This window comes from Pseudonaja textilis, chromosome 1 (assembly GCF_049901715.1).
Source record: "Pseudonaja textilis isolate UNSWEBS1 chromosome 1, rPseTex1.2, whole genome shotgun sequence".
In the NCBI taxonomy this organism is placed as follows: domain Eukaryota; kingdom Metazoa; phylum Chordata; class Lepidosauria; order Squamata; family Elapidae; genus Pseudonaja; species Pseudonaja textilis.
This window is the reverse complement of record NC_141990.1, coordinates 141,747,487-141,763,960: the sequence shown is the minus strand read 5'-3', so window position 1 is coordinate 141,763,960 and position 16,474 is coordinate 141,747,487. Positions and strand designations below refer to the sequence as shown.

Here is a 16,474-nt window from a genome sequence, read left to right as displayed (position 1 = left end):
AAAGGTTTTTTTAAAAAACCTCCATCTTATAACAATGTTAACTATCCTGCAAGCAGGTAAAGCCTGAGAACAGATAATAGAGAATAGACAAAATAGCTTAAAAAAACAAGTACATGAAAAGAATTCAAATCAAGAAGAGGTTATATTATTCCTGAGGAAACACAAATATTTTTACTTGCCACTTAAATCAGAGGTCCCCAACTTCTGAGCCATGATTCAGTACTGGACTATGGCCTGTTCAGAACCGGTAGGCGCACATGTGTGCAACTCCATTTGTGCAAGCAAAATGTTTGTGTGCGTCAGTGATGGGATTCAAATTTTTTTACCACCGGTTCTGTGGGTGTGGCTTGGTGGGTGTGGCAAGGAAAGGATCCTGTAAAATCTCTAGTCAAAAGTGGTATTTGCCGGTTCTCCGAACTACTCAAAATTTCTGCTACCGGTTCTCCAGAATTGGTCAGAACCTGCTGAATACCACCTCTAGCGTGCGTGCCTACTTGTGCAAATGGAGCTGCGCCCGCTTGTCCGCCACTCACACGGAACCATCCCCTCTGCAGCCCCCGCCAATCCAGAAAGCTGGAAAGGTTAGGGAACGCTGACCTAAATGAGACAGGAAAGTACCAAATGAAGCCATTTTATAACCAAATCTTTCTCTTGTAGCCTCCCATTGGTGGATAAAGCAATTGTAGATCTTAAAGTCCAGATTAGCAGCCACCTCTTTGAACTGGAGCTAGAAACAGACTATAAACCAAAGAGTCAAAGCTCAGCAACATCACTCTGAAGGGGGGAGGGGCTCTGTCCTGTGTTCTTGTAGCTGTATTTTGGTAAGATATGATCATCCTAAGCCAGTTTAAGGTATGACGCATTACGATAGTGCAAAGAAGAGATTTAGTCACCTCTGAGGCACTCTACGTTTGCTCAGGGGGAATCCACCAGTGAACTAACTTCTGATCAAGTTATTATCTATGCTGCCTCCTCCTAGGCGACAAATTATGATGGATCCCCAAACCAGACTATGCAGCAGCCACGGTTTTGCGGTCCTGGGATAGTATAAGGCTGACTGAAGACAGCATTAATACTTGCTTTAAGATTCCACAGTGATTTTTCATTGTCCTAGCTCAAGTTACAGAAGAGGAGAGCGGTGCATGACAGATGGATTTTTCTGAGCTCTTCTCAACCTCCTTTTCTCCCATGAGCTGTTCAGAGCATCCAGTAGTGGGAGGTGCTTCAGTCTCTGTGTCTAGACTGGGCTTAATTTGTGGAATGCTCCTCCTCCTTCCCAGGACTCCTTCCCAGCATTCCCCAGTTTTGGCTCAGCCTCGTTGAGGATAGGCAGTGTTTTTTGTTCTTCCTTGGCCAAAACAGGAGAATTATTCAGCAGGTTTGGAAATAGTCCAGTTTTTTTTTTTCCAGGCTTTTAGCCTCCAAATCACATTAGGCTCTCCCAATGTTAGCTCTCTCCATCTGGCTGTCGGAGATCGTTTGCATTTTTGGGCAGCGCTGTTTCGCGCCCTGAAGCAGCGGGCGGCTTCGGCATTGCTCCGAGCCCCCCCTCAACTGCTTGTTCTACCCCCTGCCATCGTGATTCCACATTGCCTTTTCTACATCGGCAATAGCGGCGCGGGCATATTCACCCTCATCTGAGTTGTATCATTTGAATTTTCCCCTCAGAACGCCATCTTGGTGTGGAAAGCATAAAAGCGTAATTCTTTCCAGCCCTTTCCCAGCCATTTTTTAGCACAAGGAGAAGCTGTCGGAGGCATTTTCTTCACGTGGTGGGAGTTTGTTGTTGGGAAGTGCGCTCACGCCAAATGTAACGGCCATTGTTTTGCCTTTATTTTAAAGACCGCATGGCTGTGCTATTTGTAACTCGATCTGCGTGAGGTAGTTTTCCTTCCTGATCAGAGGTTTCTCTTCAGATAACCTAAGGAATTATTACACCTCGTTTTCTTATTAGTTTCGAGGCCATCCGTGCACTATTGTTGGCTTAACCCTCACAGCCTTACCCACCCAGCGGCACAACAGCGAGCACACAGGCCCGTGTCCGCCTGTGCAGGGAAGCTGTTGAAGGCCTTTCTTTATTACCTTGGCCTTTCAGGCGTTCTTAATTTGGCTGTTTGGATATTCACTATATCAAGCTGTATTTCTACTAATATATATGTATGTATGTATGCATGCATGCATGCATGCATGCATGTATGTATGTATGGCATTCAGCTTTGTTGGGGTATTTTCCCATGTCATTGTAGTTGTGCTTTTAAAGTTGTAGCAACGTTTTGGCAGAATCTCATCTGCCATCATCAGGCTTCTGTATAGTGTTCATATAGTGTATAGTGTTCAAAACTTAAGAAAACACACACACACACACACACACACACACACACATATATATGTTGGTGATTATCATTCACTCCAATAACAACAATAATAAAATATTCAGTATTAATATCTTAATAACAAAAGTATTATTACTGTGATATGACTCATATTATATATACATATATCCTAAAAAAAAAAAGGTGATAAGATATTATCAGGGCAACCAGTCCCTTCTTAGATCAGGCCCCTGGGCGTGCCAACCGCCTCCCCAGTATCGGTTTGAATAACGAGCATACTGCATTTCTTTCAATCAAAATGGCAGGTGGTAGTAGCTCTCAGACTTCAACATCAAGGGTCAAAGCTAAATCTCAGCACAAATCTAACAGACAAAACGTCATTCTAAAGCTTCAGAAAAGGATGCCAACAGGCACCATAAAGCATTAGAAAAGCAAATAGATAAGTGTGCAAGGGAGGCACACAGGGCCTCACAGGACTTTCCGCCCCCCAGTCTAGGACGGTCAACCTCTTCACACCCTCCTCCTCCCCTAGATCTCTCTCTCTCATCCAGATGTAGCTTGGTTCCCCAGAGTCAACAGGCCCAGTTACCTGTTATGCGAAGGGCTCCCGAAACTACATTCACTCCAACGGCTGCTGGTCTTCGACAGGACTACATTCTTCCAGAGGAAGTTCCAGAGAGAATGAAGGTGTGGATGGAGCTGGCAATCTGCCAGGGAATTGCAGCAGGTCTTCAACACACAGTTCTGACTAGGGAACATCCCATAACCACTGATTATGATTCCCAATCGCTAAGGTCGTTGACCAGATCAGAGCAACACTATACCCAGATACAGTTACAGGGGGAAATGCCCTTCCAAGGGCCAATGGAGGAGGAGGAGGCAGAAGAAGTGGATCAAATTGATCAAATGGAACAGATTGAATTAGGATCAATACATGACAGCGAGCCCCTGTCAGAAGCAGACCCCTTAGAAAGGGGAATGTCTGAGGATGAGGGCCTTGTTCCCGATCAACCTGTTTTTACAGGCTTATTCTGCCCACAACTATTCAGATCACTCTTGTTTAAGGCAAAAAATATTGTACACCTGAACAAGTCGGCCCCTTCTACCACTCCAACTCCTTCAGAAAAGGGACCAGAAGATCTAATTTTCAACCAACTGGTAGTCGAGGCAGATGTGATTCCAGTTCCTTACATGTTTTCAGACCTGGTACAGAAACAGTGGGCAGCGTCTGCAGCAGTGTACCCTGCCCCCACGGGATATGAGAGGAAATATTTTAATTTGGCCCCTGATTTCTCGAAATTGTTGAATACTCCCGAGGTAGACAAACCTATAGTGGGATTAGCGTCCTCTTCCTCCATTCCCAGTGAAGCGCTGGAGGCATTAGAGCCAGAGGAAAAACAGGCGAGCTGGTCCTATACAGGGCCCATCAGTCTGATGCGTGGGCCATTAGAGTGGCCACAGCCGCTTCCTTCTTTACCCATTCTTCTCTCAGGTGGCTGTCTCTTACGGGAGCATGTCCCCAATTCCAACATTAGAGCGCACCAAGATATTGCAAAACTTATAGCAGCCGCTGAATTCTCAGCTGACACAACCTTTCATGCAGTCAAGTTTTCAGCCAGAGCCATTACTTCACATGTCACAGTGTGAGGCTTACTATGGTTAAAACATTGGCAAGTGGACATTAAGCACAAATGCAAGCTGGCTTCTTCTCCTATTGCGGGAGACAGACTGTTTGGCCCTGCCCTCGACCCGCTGCTAATCGAAACCCGAAAGAAAAAGAAAATTCTACCTTTCCTTTTTCGGATGTCAGATTCTAGAAACCCTCAGTCCTTTCAGATGGGATCCTTTCAGCCCTTTTATCAGGGACCCCGTCTCACCCAGATACCAGAGACCAGGGCAGCAGCCAGACAGGTCCGACTTCGGGGATAGAAGCAGAAGGGGTGGTCAATCCAATAGATCCTTTAGGGGAACAAGAAACAGGTCCTTTTGGCGTCCAAGATAACTCCCTGGACCCGACTCCCATTGGCGGATGCCTTAAATTATTCGCGGACCAATGGGACTCCTCAATCTCTGATTCCTGGGTCAGAGACATGATCAGATTTGGCCTTGCGCTGGAGTTTCAATCCACTCCCCCAGACTTCTTTATGTCGTGTCTTCTTTCCAGAGATCCCGTTAAACTCAATCTTATGGAAACAGCTATCCAACATCTACTGGACATATGAGCCATCCAACCAGTAGCTACTAACCAACGAGGGTGAGGTTTCTATTCACATCTTTTTGTTGTTCCCAAAAGTTCGCGGTGGGGTGGGGTGGAGAGCAATATTAGATCTGAAGCATCTTAACTGTTTCTTAGTATATTGCAAGTGTAAAATGCACACCTTACAATCTATCTTACTCGGAATCAGAAAAGGTGACATCCTTACGTCTATAGATCTGACAGAGGTGTACCTACATATTTTTATTCAGCCTTCCTACTATAAATTTTTGAGATTCTGTTACAATAACCACCATTTCGAATATGTGGCCCTTCCTTTCGGACTAGCTTCTGCCCCCAGGACCATCACAAAGGTTCTTGCAGCTCTCGCTGCTCATCTCCAAGGTATCCCTGTACAACTCATGTTACCTCGATGACATATTAATTTTGTCATCTTCCCATCATCAAGCAGTCAGAGATACTCAGACCACATTACAATCCCTACAACAACACAGGTTCTCAATCAATTGGAAAAAGAGTCATTTAACACCTTCGACTCGATTAATCCATCTGGGGGCAGTCATAGATATGGTGGAAGGCAAAGTTTTCCTGTCACCAGATAGACAAAACAGCATTCATCAATTAGTTAAGGAAACAGGGTTCATAAGAGGGTGTCCCTAGCGGAACTATCAAAATTGTCAGGCAAGATGATCTCATGTATATCTATTATTCCTTGGGCCTGGCTCCACACTAGATCCCTTCAGTAGTTCCTGCTCCCATACCAGTGCTCCGGCCGAAGCAACTCCAAATACAAGGTCAAGGTACTATCAAAGGTCCCCGTATCTCTCCACTGGTGGACCAGACCAGTCATCAACAGAGGTTGTCTCTTCAAAGAGCCCCACAGACTTACCATCACCACCGATTCCAGCCTGTTTGGATGGGGAGCTCACTTTCAATCGCTCACAGCCCAAAGCTGCTGGTCCTCCATAGAACAGTCGTGCAGCATAAACTAGCTGGAGCTTCAAGCAGTACACCTGGCTCTCCACAGCTTCCTTCCACAGGTACGCAATTAACACATACTAATATTGACCAACATAACAGCAAAAGCTCACATAAACAAACAAGGGGGCACACAGTTGAAACACCTTATGCGGGAAGCGGAGCACTTGTGTTGTTGGGCGGAGAACAACCTGCTTTCCATCAGAGCAGAGCACATTTCAGGCCTGTCGAATACACAGGCAGATTGGCTAAGCAGGGCCACAATCGATCAATCAGAGTGGTGCCTCCATTTGACCCTGTTTCAAGGGGCGGTCAGGAGATTCAGGCAGCCAGTAGTAGACTTGTTCACTTCCCCCCTCAACTCTCAGCTCCCCAGATTCATTTCCAGGTACCCCTTGCAAGAAGCGGAGAACTTCAATGCGATCCGCTGCCGTTGGCCCCTGGGTCTTCTGTACGCATTCCTACCACTTCCACTGATCCCCAAGGTCATCCAGAAGCTGCTGGACGAGAGGGCGGAGCTGCTGCTAGTAGCTCCTTACTGGCCCAGACGGCCGTGGTTTGCAGACCTCCACCCTTTTTCCATCTGGTGGGGCCCTGTTTTGGCCAACGAACTGTTAGGGCATTGAGGGTGAGGGTGTTTATTTTTCTCGTCTTCGCCAAAACTGGGGAACGCTGGGGAGGAGTCCCGTAGAGGAGGAGGAGTGTTCCACAAATTAAGCCCAGCCTAGACATGCAGAGACTGAAGCACCTCCCACTACTACTGGATGCTCTTCACAGCTCAAAGAGAATGGGAGTGTCAGGTAAGTACCAACGCCCTTTCTCTCATCTACACCACATTGCACATGGACTTAAGATGGTAACTCCTGACAACCACACAGGCTATTCTATAGCATGAGCAGAGTATGTGTGTAGAGAGGAAGTGATTTTTGAGGAAGTGATTTTTGAGCGTCCTCCTGGATTCATGACTCCTGCTTGAAGGGTAAGCGAGGGTAAGTACTAAGTACTGAGAAGTCTTACACTTTCCTACTACACCACTGACCCCTCTGCAAAGCTCCCTTCATGCAGCAATGAGGCTTTATAATAGGTTGCTCTGATCTCAGTGGAGGCTAATTTAAAGCCTCATTGCACATAGGGAGATGAGGTTGTTTTAAATGAGCTTTTTTATTATACTTCTTTAAAAAACTCATTCAAGAAAATTCCAGTGAGGCTATGCTACTTATGTATAGGATATAACCTACAGCCAAAATACATTTCCATGGGAAATGCTATTTCAAGGAACAAGATTTTATTCCTGGGAAGAAATTTCTCACATAGCAGAAATGGAAAACTCCACTTAAGACACAAATTGTAGATAGGCCAAGAAGGGATGTTCCTTACTTCGGGCTTTAAATCCATCTGCTTTGTAATTTGAAGATTCCACCTGATGAAAAGTATTTGGTGTCTTAGTTTTTCATTTTGTGATCTTAAAAATGTAGTATAACAGCTGAGGGATTTTTGGAGATTCTTCATTCAGCTCCAAGCTTTCCATGTTGTCAAGTAATTAAAAGGCGAGTCTCCAGCCAACAATCTGTTCTCACTGCCACATGATATAGCCTAATTATTCAAGAAGAGAGCATCTAAGCTGGTTGCTTTCTCCAATTTTTTATTTTATTTTTAAACATAAAACCAGATGATTAGAGGCACTCTGATAATTTCAGAAATGTTATTGCCTGCAGTTGGCATTCAAGTCCAAAGCACTGGGATATAGTTATTTACAAAGCATTAGCTTAATAAATATTGAGTTCTTCTTTCTTCTTCTGCAAGAATATTGAATGACCTTTGGAAAAAAATAAGCATTTGCTCTTCCAACATGTCTCAGCTTCTTAGAGCTCTCTTAAAATAGTCTGATGCAATCCATGTAAACAGGATTCTTAAGTCATTTTAAAGTAGAGATATGAAATGTACAAACTGTGGATCAGAACAGGTCATAAGGAAGCCCACGATGGCTGTAACATACATTCTGCCTGACATATGATAGATACCTCGGTGTGGGTACCACTCACCTTCATGTCTCCCTTCTGCAAACACTTCCCACACTGATTTTTTCTCTGAGAATTTTCCATAAATGTTTTGGGGAAAATTCTAGAACGCGTAAAGCTACTGCAGATCTGTTTGGGCTTCGTTATTTCCCAAAGGCATTCAAAATGGCCTAAAACATTTTTTAGTGACTTCCGAGAAAGATGGCTATGGGGGGATAAATTGCCATTCCAGACAGCTTGCCACCTCATACTGATCTCATTGAACAATCCCCAGGCATCTCCCATTTGAACGCAAGGCAGTCTCAAAGACTTCGTTATAAGGCTGTTGGGAAACCTGACCTCATACTGAGGCAAGTGTTCAAATAACTCAGCAGGAGGATTCTTCAGGCTCTGAGAATGATTCAGAAGAAGTCGATCTGACCTCACATGACTGTAATTTCTCTCAGATTCTTTGGGCTTCTATGTGAAGGTGCTATAGCTTTAAGGCTTGTGTTCCTTCAACAAATTTCTAATAGCAGCAGTTAGTTGGAAAACACTGACCTAGAGCATCCCTAAGGATTCCAGATTATCTTCACCGCTACTTAATATGTACCGGTACTTATACTGCCGAGAGAGGGCGGCCGGTGTTTTGAACAGCAGCATCACCAAATACAGCAATAGCACTTAGACTTATACAACGCTTCATAGTGCTTTGCAGCCCTCTCTAAGCAGTTTACAGAGTCAGCCTATTGCCCCCAACAATCTGGGTCCTCATTTTACCCGCCTCGGAAGGATGGAAGGCTGAGTCAACCTTGAGCCTGGTGAGATTTGAACCGCCAAATTGCAGGCAGCCGACAGAAGTAGCCTGCAGTACTGTATTCTAACAACTATGCCACCATGGCTCCTATGCTGATGAACGCAACTCTACCTCTTTTTCCCATTTAAATCCAAGGAAATGATTCAAGTTTTAAGTCACAACTTTATGTTGTCATTAGGGTAATGAGGGTAAATAAATTAAAGCTTAATCCAAACAAAGGGATTAATCCAAATAAAGGCAAACTGAGACTAGAAATTAAAACCACCTGAGGTTTTAATGTCTGAGGATAGAAAGACATCCTTTAAACTCTGTGGGTATTCCTTGGCCATAATGACCTCTGCTTGGTTGGATTTAGCACAGTGTAAATGCTGAAATAAGTAAATGAATATTTGCACAGTTAAGGGTCGTGGGCCAACTGTGTACAATTCTACAGATGGTTTCATGTAGAGAGATGGTTTGATGTATGCATTAGTTATAATTTGTTTGGACTATTTTAGTGTGTTCTATATCAGGTTGACTTTGAAAAATATTTAGAAACTTCAACTACTACAGAATGTTGCATCCAAAAAGTAGGCCAGTTCCACTTAAATGAGATGTGTTACAGACGCAGCTACCATAGAGTTTTTGAATAGAATGCCAAGTACTGCTTCGGACACACAAATTCTTGTATGACTAAGAGACAGGCTAGATAGGGTATTTTCTCATTTGAATCTGCTCAGGTTTCAGAATGAATGGATAAGCTATCCTAATCTGCAAGAGATGATTAGGGGGAATACAAAATGACAGCAAACAATATCTCCTCATAGGTTGCTTGCAGCCTTTGAAACTCCCTGTAAAAGGTGATCAGGCCATTGTTTTTTTATCAATGGTGGGCAAATAAATAATTGATCACACAAACTTTGGGAATCTGAGGTGATTTTCTGTTGAAATCATTTAAATGTACAAATGCTAGTATTACTGATATATTTGTGATTATTCTTAAATGATGGCTTTTAATATTTTAATTAAAATATGCTACCTTACTTGTGGCTTTATTCTAAGCCATTTTCAGGATTAATTCTGATGTCAATCCCATCTGAAAGAGCTGTTCTGACCACTGAGTCTAATCCCTTGCTGAATGCCAAAATCCAAATTAATGGATTTTGACAGGTGATTGTCTTAGCTTATGCTTCCACCTTTCTAGTGAAAATGAGCCCGTCACCTTCCTGGCAAATTGGTCCCACTGCCAACTGCTGCTACTACAGTTAGAAAGGTCATCTCTCCCTCCCCAAAGCCACTGAATTGGAATCTGCCCTCCTATAACTTAATGTGTTAGTCTGTGTCCTGCACTCTGAGATAATAAAAAAAGTAGTTTTAATCTTCTGTTTGACATCCTTCAGGTATTTCAAGAAGATTGTCATATCATCACTCCACTATCCTTTAGTCTACCAAAACTAAATATAGCCAGCTCCGTCCATCTCTCTTTATACGACTTAGTGTCTAGTCAATGTAAAATCTTGCATTATATTTCTTGACCACAGAAAGTGCCATTAATATATCTACAGCTATTTTTAAACACACATTTTCGAGGCTATTGAGCTTGACTTTCTATACTGTCCCCAGTGTAATCTCTTCATGAGTTCCAGAACTAAAGATGCCATTATGAAAATTTCAAACGGGATTTTTATGAAAGCATCCTAAGAAAGAACATCTTCTATGTTAGAAGATGGCATTTATGTGACTATCTTCAGATACTGGGAGTACTTGACTTAAAACCAAAATTGCGATTTGAATCTTGGTTGCCGACTGAAGCAGTTGTTAAGTGATAGATGCCTTATGATTGATTTGTTCAATGATTCAATCCCAGTCGCAGTTGTTAAACAATCTCCGAGGTTGTTAAGTGAATGGAGTAAAAGAGCTGCATGCTGAAGGATTTTAGCTTCCCTCTATGCACAGAAAGCTACTCCTCCAAAATGCTGTGTGCAGCTCTGGTTCTGAAGCTGTGTGGAGCTCTGGTTCTCTGTATGGAGAGGAACACCTCTAAAGGGCTGAACAAATGGATCAGACTTCCGGACCAAACCTTCTGGATCTGAGCTCTGTTTCTGTGTATGGAGGGGTGGGAAGCCTCTCCCAAGGACTGCAGAAATGAAGCTCAGATCTCTGTGATCTGCAGTCTAGAGAAGAGAATGCCTCTGCTAGGCTACAAAAATAAGAGTTTGGATCTCCATGATCCAAGCTCTGTTTCCATAGCCTTGCAAAGATGTTCAGCTCCACTTGGCAGGCAGCTCTTTCAGCCAGCCCCACTGACTTTCTGGGAAGCTAGCAGACAAGATTGCAAATGGCAATCACATGCTCATGGGACTCTTGGCAGCAAGTTGTTAAGTGTGAATGGATTGCCAATCGTCCAAAACGTAGTTGTGTGATCGCAAGAGGAGGGGGAGGCACAAAGTTTTACAACAGTCGGAAGTGCTTTGCAGGCCCTAAAGCACTCTTTCTGAGGCCACTTTGAACAGCCATTTTAAACAACCAGTCATAAGTCAAGGGCTATCTCTAATATAGGATATAGCCACTGAGGGAGAAAACAAGTTATGGCAGTCATCTTGAAAACTGATTTATCCATACCACATGACAAGAACTAGTCATTACTATCTGAGCAATAATTTAACTGCAAACATATTCACAGAAACATACACAAACATTTAAAATAAGAAATGAGAAACTCTTGGGCAAAGCAAATCAGAATATCATAATAAAACAAAAAGGCATGTCGGAAGAGAAGTATGATGAGAAGAAAATGCAGTCCAGTGTAAAAAAAAAAAGTCTGAATGGTACGAACGGGAGAGCAGAAGAAGCAACGGTAGCAATGGCAAAGGGGAAAAAATGAAACCACCTCTTACAACTTAAGTGTGAATTTTAGCCAGCAGGGAAGAGAAAAAAAGCAACAGTACAAAATGAATAACGTTTTCTGTGCGATATCTTTTGGCCTCAGTATACTGTTATTCCAAGTATTTGATTCAGAAGATGCTACTGACGCTGATTGGTCCACGGACAGAGGTAGGCTGCTGCTGGTTTGCACCGGTTCGCACAAACAGGTAGTTAAGATTAGGTGCAGTTTGGTGAACGGGCAAATCCCACCACTGGTTGGCCCTGGCTCAGCCTGTTTTTGGGCTGTTTTCTGGGCCAAAAATGGCCTGAAAACGGCCCCCAAAGTGGCTCAAAAAACGAGCCGGGTGGGGCCAGCCAGTTGGGGCTAATTCCACCTCTTCCTTTGAGGCAAGTGGCCGGGAGGCAGGCTGGGTGTGATGTGTGACATCATTCACCCAGTAGCATGACCAACTGGCCACGCTTACCCAGCCAGAGAACTGGTTGTTAAAAAAGTTGCAGCCCACCACTGTCCATGGAGCAAAATAAATAAACTCATCAGAATTATAAACCATGATTTCTTGATGACAAGCAGGAGTGAGCTCCATCGTCAATGGAGCCCAAGGTTGAACAAAAGCTTCATCCCAGGTTATGAACTTCTCTTTCATCTTTCCAGAAATCTGATAGGATTTACATTCAATTTACCATCTTATCACAGCATGTAAAGCAAGATTCATAGATTATAACTACACCCTGCTTATTTTTTTACGCAGATCAGCTTCAAAATATGAAGTGTTAATATAGGTTAATGAAGCTGAGATTAATTATCAGTGGAAACAAAAGCAAGAACTAGTCTCCTTTAGGCCATTCAGAAGGAGAGAGTAGTACACAATATTGAAATTTGTTTCACATTACTTCTAAGGCAGAAGAACACTACTGGTTCAGTAGAACTGGGCTCTTTGTGTGAATATTGTTGACTGTAAAATTAACCATGTGCTGAAATCTTGTCTCATGCAGGGCACTCTTCATTCTAGGTCCATCCTGTTACTATTCTTTATCCAGCTTTCTGACCTTCTGCCCTTTGGACTGAGTGTAATTTAATGTCTTTCATTATTCCTTTGGCAGTACAACAGCTTCTGAAATATGTTGGACTATTTTAGATTGCCAGTGATTTCAAATGTACTTCCTGTATACTTTCCATATTATACTAGTACCCAGAATATTTTGAATGATGGGATAACCTCGTTAGTCTTCTGGGTATTTTAATTAGCCTACATCTCATAAGATTTTACTGATCTCCACACTAAGAAAATTTGGGAGGTTGTAAAACCAGTTTTGGTTGTAATGGATACCATAGCATTTATGGGGATTATTTGATTAAATCCTGGAGTAAAAAAAATGGTGAAGAGATTTTGGGCAAAATGTATGTGTTTGTTCAGCAAAAAGAGATAATTACTCCCCACCTTGTCCACAGTTATATCTTATTTAAAAACACTGGCATAAATCCAAACATATAAATACCTAAATACCCTGTTATATCTTTGGAATAATTTCATAGTTATTTTGGATTTTCCACTATTCTGGACTCTATTAAATTATTGTACAAAATGAATCAACCTCCCTTCCTTCTGATCAGAAGTTTTAATTTAACAATATTTGTACTGTTGAACTCCTGAAACCCATAAGCAGAAACTGAGCCCCCATTGGGAGGGGTGACTTATTGAACACTCTTTTTGTAAGAAGTAGTGTGCTTCTGATATTCTATCTTCGTGCATATTAAATAGACAACAAATTTTAAAACTGTCTTATAAAATATACTTGTTTATGTGAGTGAAGTAAGAATGGTTGAACACTGTAACTTATAGGGTGAAGCTATGGCATTAAGGTATTTGCTTAGTTTGATTGTAATTCCAAAATACTATGATTCTACTTCATCATAGTTCTGTTAACATTTGCTAAATTCTGAAAAGCATAATTTTGCCCTGATGAAACAACCAGGAATACAAACCAGTTATGTACATGGAACATGCCATAGAGGCATCTTATAAATGTCAGACACAATAACAATATCACCTTGGCCACAACTTCATTGAGCTGACCTTATAGGAGAAGCAAATGAAGAGACTACTTGATCACTGAGTCAATTCTTATACTTTAGATCGATAATGTGTGAAGTTAGCTCACTATAAATCTTAATCAGCTAAGACAACTGGTAAATTTACGTGCTGCTCTTGTAATTCTTCTAGCCCAATGACAACATTTTACTATTAAGGGTTCTCAGAACCAGGACAGAATTATTAACCTTTTATCTGAATTTTTATCTCAATTAGGATCAACTGCTAGCAAAGTAACTATCTGGAGAGAGTTGCCCCCCAAAATATTTACTGATACTTGCACAGTCAGCACTGATCTAGTGTAGCTCCTCTTAGTATACCATGTTCATAAGCCAATTATGTAATCAGCATGCAATGCTCAGTACTTTCTTGTTTTTCTTTTTGCTGAAGAGGCATCATTTGTTTGCTTTTTTTAAAAAAAACTGCCTTCCATTTTGGGAGGCATACCTCACCCAATACTAATCCTTCTATCTATTTTTTGTGTTGTCCTGGCAACAAATATGAGTCTTTTAATTTTAATCAGATACAGCAATCATATGATGAAACACTCAGTATTTTTTTATACACATTTGCATTTTTTCTTTGCTCTCATCCATTGGTAGCAACCTTTAGATTTGAAAAAGAAGCAAGCAGCATTTGATGTAAAAGTACTTTACTGAAAAATAAAAGGAAGAGTAGGAATCTCATAAAGTCTGCTATGTCCTTACCTGTGCTCTGACAGAGGGATCTTTTTTAATCCACTTTATCACTGTTTCGTAAACCAGTTCTTCTGTTTTTGTGTTGAGGCTGTCATTTGACATATAGGAAATGACATCATCCTTTGAGATATTAAGAATCTCCTCTTGATTTGCCACTTCTGGGAAAATCTGCAGGGCGTAGGCCTTTGCCATATTGTATAGTTCGCTGCACTGCATTGCTTCAGCCATGGCTAATATTCCTAAGCAATTGCTAGCAGTCAACTGTTTTTCTAAAAAGAACATAAGAAACAAAAGGTATAGGACAGGTCTTCCATTTTCTTGACCAATATTATTACATGCCACAGGTCACAAACGTGTACCATGATGATGGCATTTACTCATCGTACATGTAGTCTGTCATTTCTTGGTTCTGATTGTCATAAATAGCAATAGCATTTAGACTTATATACCACTTCGCAGCACTCTCGAAGCAATTAACAGAGTCAGCATATTACCCCCAACAATCTTTGTCCTCATTTTACCAGCCTTGAAAGGATGGAAGGCTGAGTGAACCTGGAGCCGGTGAGGATCGAATTCCTGGCAGCGAGCTGAATTAGCCTGCAATACTGCATTCTAACGACTGCGCCACCATGGCTCATGCCATTTGAATGCCATCTGGAATTTCAAAGGGTGATTGGAGATGAAGGATTTTGCCTCAGGTATTAAAAACACAGTAAGATAACAAATGTGCATAATAAAGGTAATAATATAAATACAAAATGAGCCCAGCATATCTTAAATATTAACCTTATTAAGAGGGAACATGAACAGTCAAGAGTAGGGGTGATATTAAGGGCTGTGTAAACGTAGCAGTTTCATGAGATCATTGAAGGATACAGAAGGTAGCATTAAGATACATGGTTCAACATCCTGAGAACCTTAGATTTCATTAAAAAAAACCCAGTTTTTAACATTTATTATTATTGTGGTCCCAGAAACCAAAGATGTTGGTGCAGTTAAGGATACTGCTTCTTCTACCTACCCATCCCACACTGCAGCAGTGACTTTGCAGTTGTTTCCCAATTAAAACTCAAGGATTTTGGATTAAACAATTCTTGAAATTAATTCCATAAATAATTGTAAGTCCTCAGAAAAAGATTAGAGTAAGTAAATCCTCAAGAAAAACCTTAAAAAAGATTAAAATAAATAAACACTTAGTAAAAGATTCTTCAGGAGCCTTAAGAGTGTCATCCCAGAGGGAAAAAAAATGAAAGACATTTCAAAGGGAAGAGAAAATAATCTGAATCCCATATTGATCAGGGTAAAGATATACTTTTACTTGGATAAAATATCCTATTTGGAGGTGGGAATCTCTTATGAGAAAGGAAGATTTTTCAGCGGAAAATCAAAAATATTTTATTTTTACATCAAGGATCTATCTTTATTTATGTAGTCCCTTGTATCAATTAGAAATCACCAAACATGTAGTTTCCTGTAATTTAAGGTAAAATGTGCCCTCGATAATACTTGGTAGGAGACTAACCAAATGTATCCAAGGGGATTAAGTGACAGACAGCGGCAACTATCTTCTCCAGAAAGCTTGGTCCTTTCTAAAATGGAAACCAATTGGACAAAGTTGTCTTAAGGATACCACAGCCACAAAATCTGAATAAATGAATAACTGTGTTTTTGTACAATGTATTGAGGTTTGGGAACTGGTCTTGCTTGACATGTACGCTACTAAAATTCTCCTGTTGGTTGTAACCTTCAATTAATCCAAATGGTGCATGGAATCCAGGTACATTTGCTAACTTAAAGAACAGGTACGTCTGTGACTTTTTACTCCTGTGAAAATGAAATTTAAAGGATCTTCACACCGCTTGTATTACCAAATTTGTGGCTGCCGCAGCACTGCCATATTGTGATGGCCAACTCCAGTCCTGATTTCTTATCCTCCCTGCCAGCTTCTCACAAGCAAAGTCAACAGAGAAGGAAGTCAGAAACCAATCCCACTGTTTTTTGTTTTTTGTTTGGCCTGGCTGTGGTCATCCTGTTGATCTGTTTAGGTAAGTAAATATCTCTGAAACCATGACTCAACAGGTCATGGGACTGTCTAGTTTGTCTCTAATGCTGTTATATTAGCAAAATAAGTTCCATTTGGAAAGTGCTTTTTGTGCACGTAGCAGTGGCAAAGATTTTTTGGACAGTAATTCAGGCATAATATTTAGAAAGTAACTTACTAGTCTTCATGTTTGCTAATGATTTTTAAGGGTTAAAATTATTTTGAAATCTATATCCCTCTTATAATAACAAGACTCAGTTCTCCTTGAATAATTCTTGCTATCAAAGGATCAAGGGGAGATATAATGCTTCCAATTTCTGAGGCATTGGCTTGTAGAACAATATAAAAACTTACTCTTAAGTTTCTTTTGTTTTACTGCTTCTTTAACATGCCTGCTTACTAATGAATAGTTTTATATCAGCATCGTTAATTCTGATTGA

General features: G+C 41.3%; 1 protein-coding gene across 5 annotated transcripts in view; it reads right to left on the bottom strand.

The window, feature by feature from the left end:
* Positions 1–16,474, bottom strand: part of KLHL29 (kelch like family member 29) — a 415,683-nt gene that overhangs the window by 61,764 nt on the left and 337,445 nt on the right. For all 5 annotated transcript variants that reach the window (XM_087917962.1, XM_026710472.2, XM_087917974.1 and 2 more), the window contains one exon: positions 14,003–14,262. In XM_087917962.1, the coding sequence (XP_087774088.1) occupies positions 14,003–14,262 (260 nt within the window). The remainder of the gene's footprint in view (positions 1–14,002; positions 14,263–16,474) is intronic.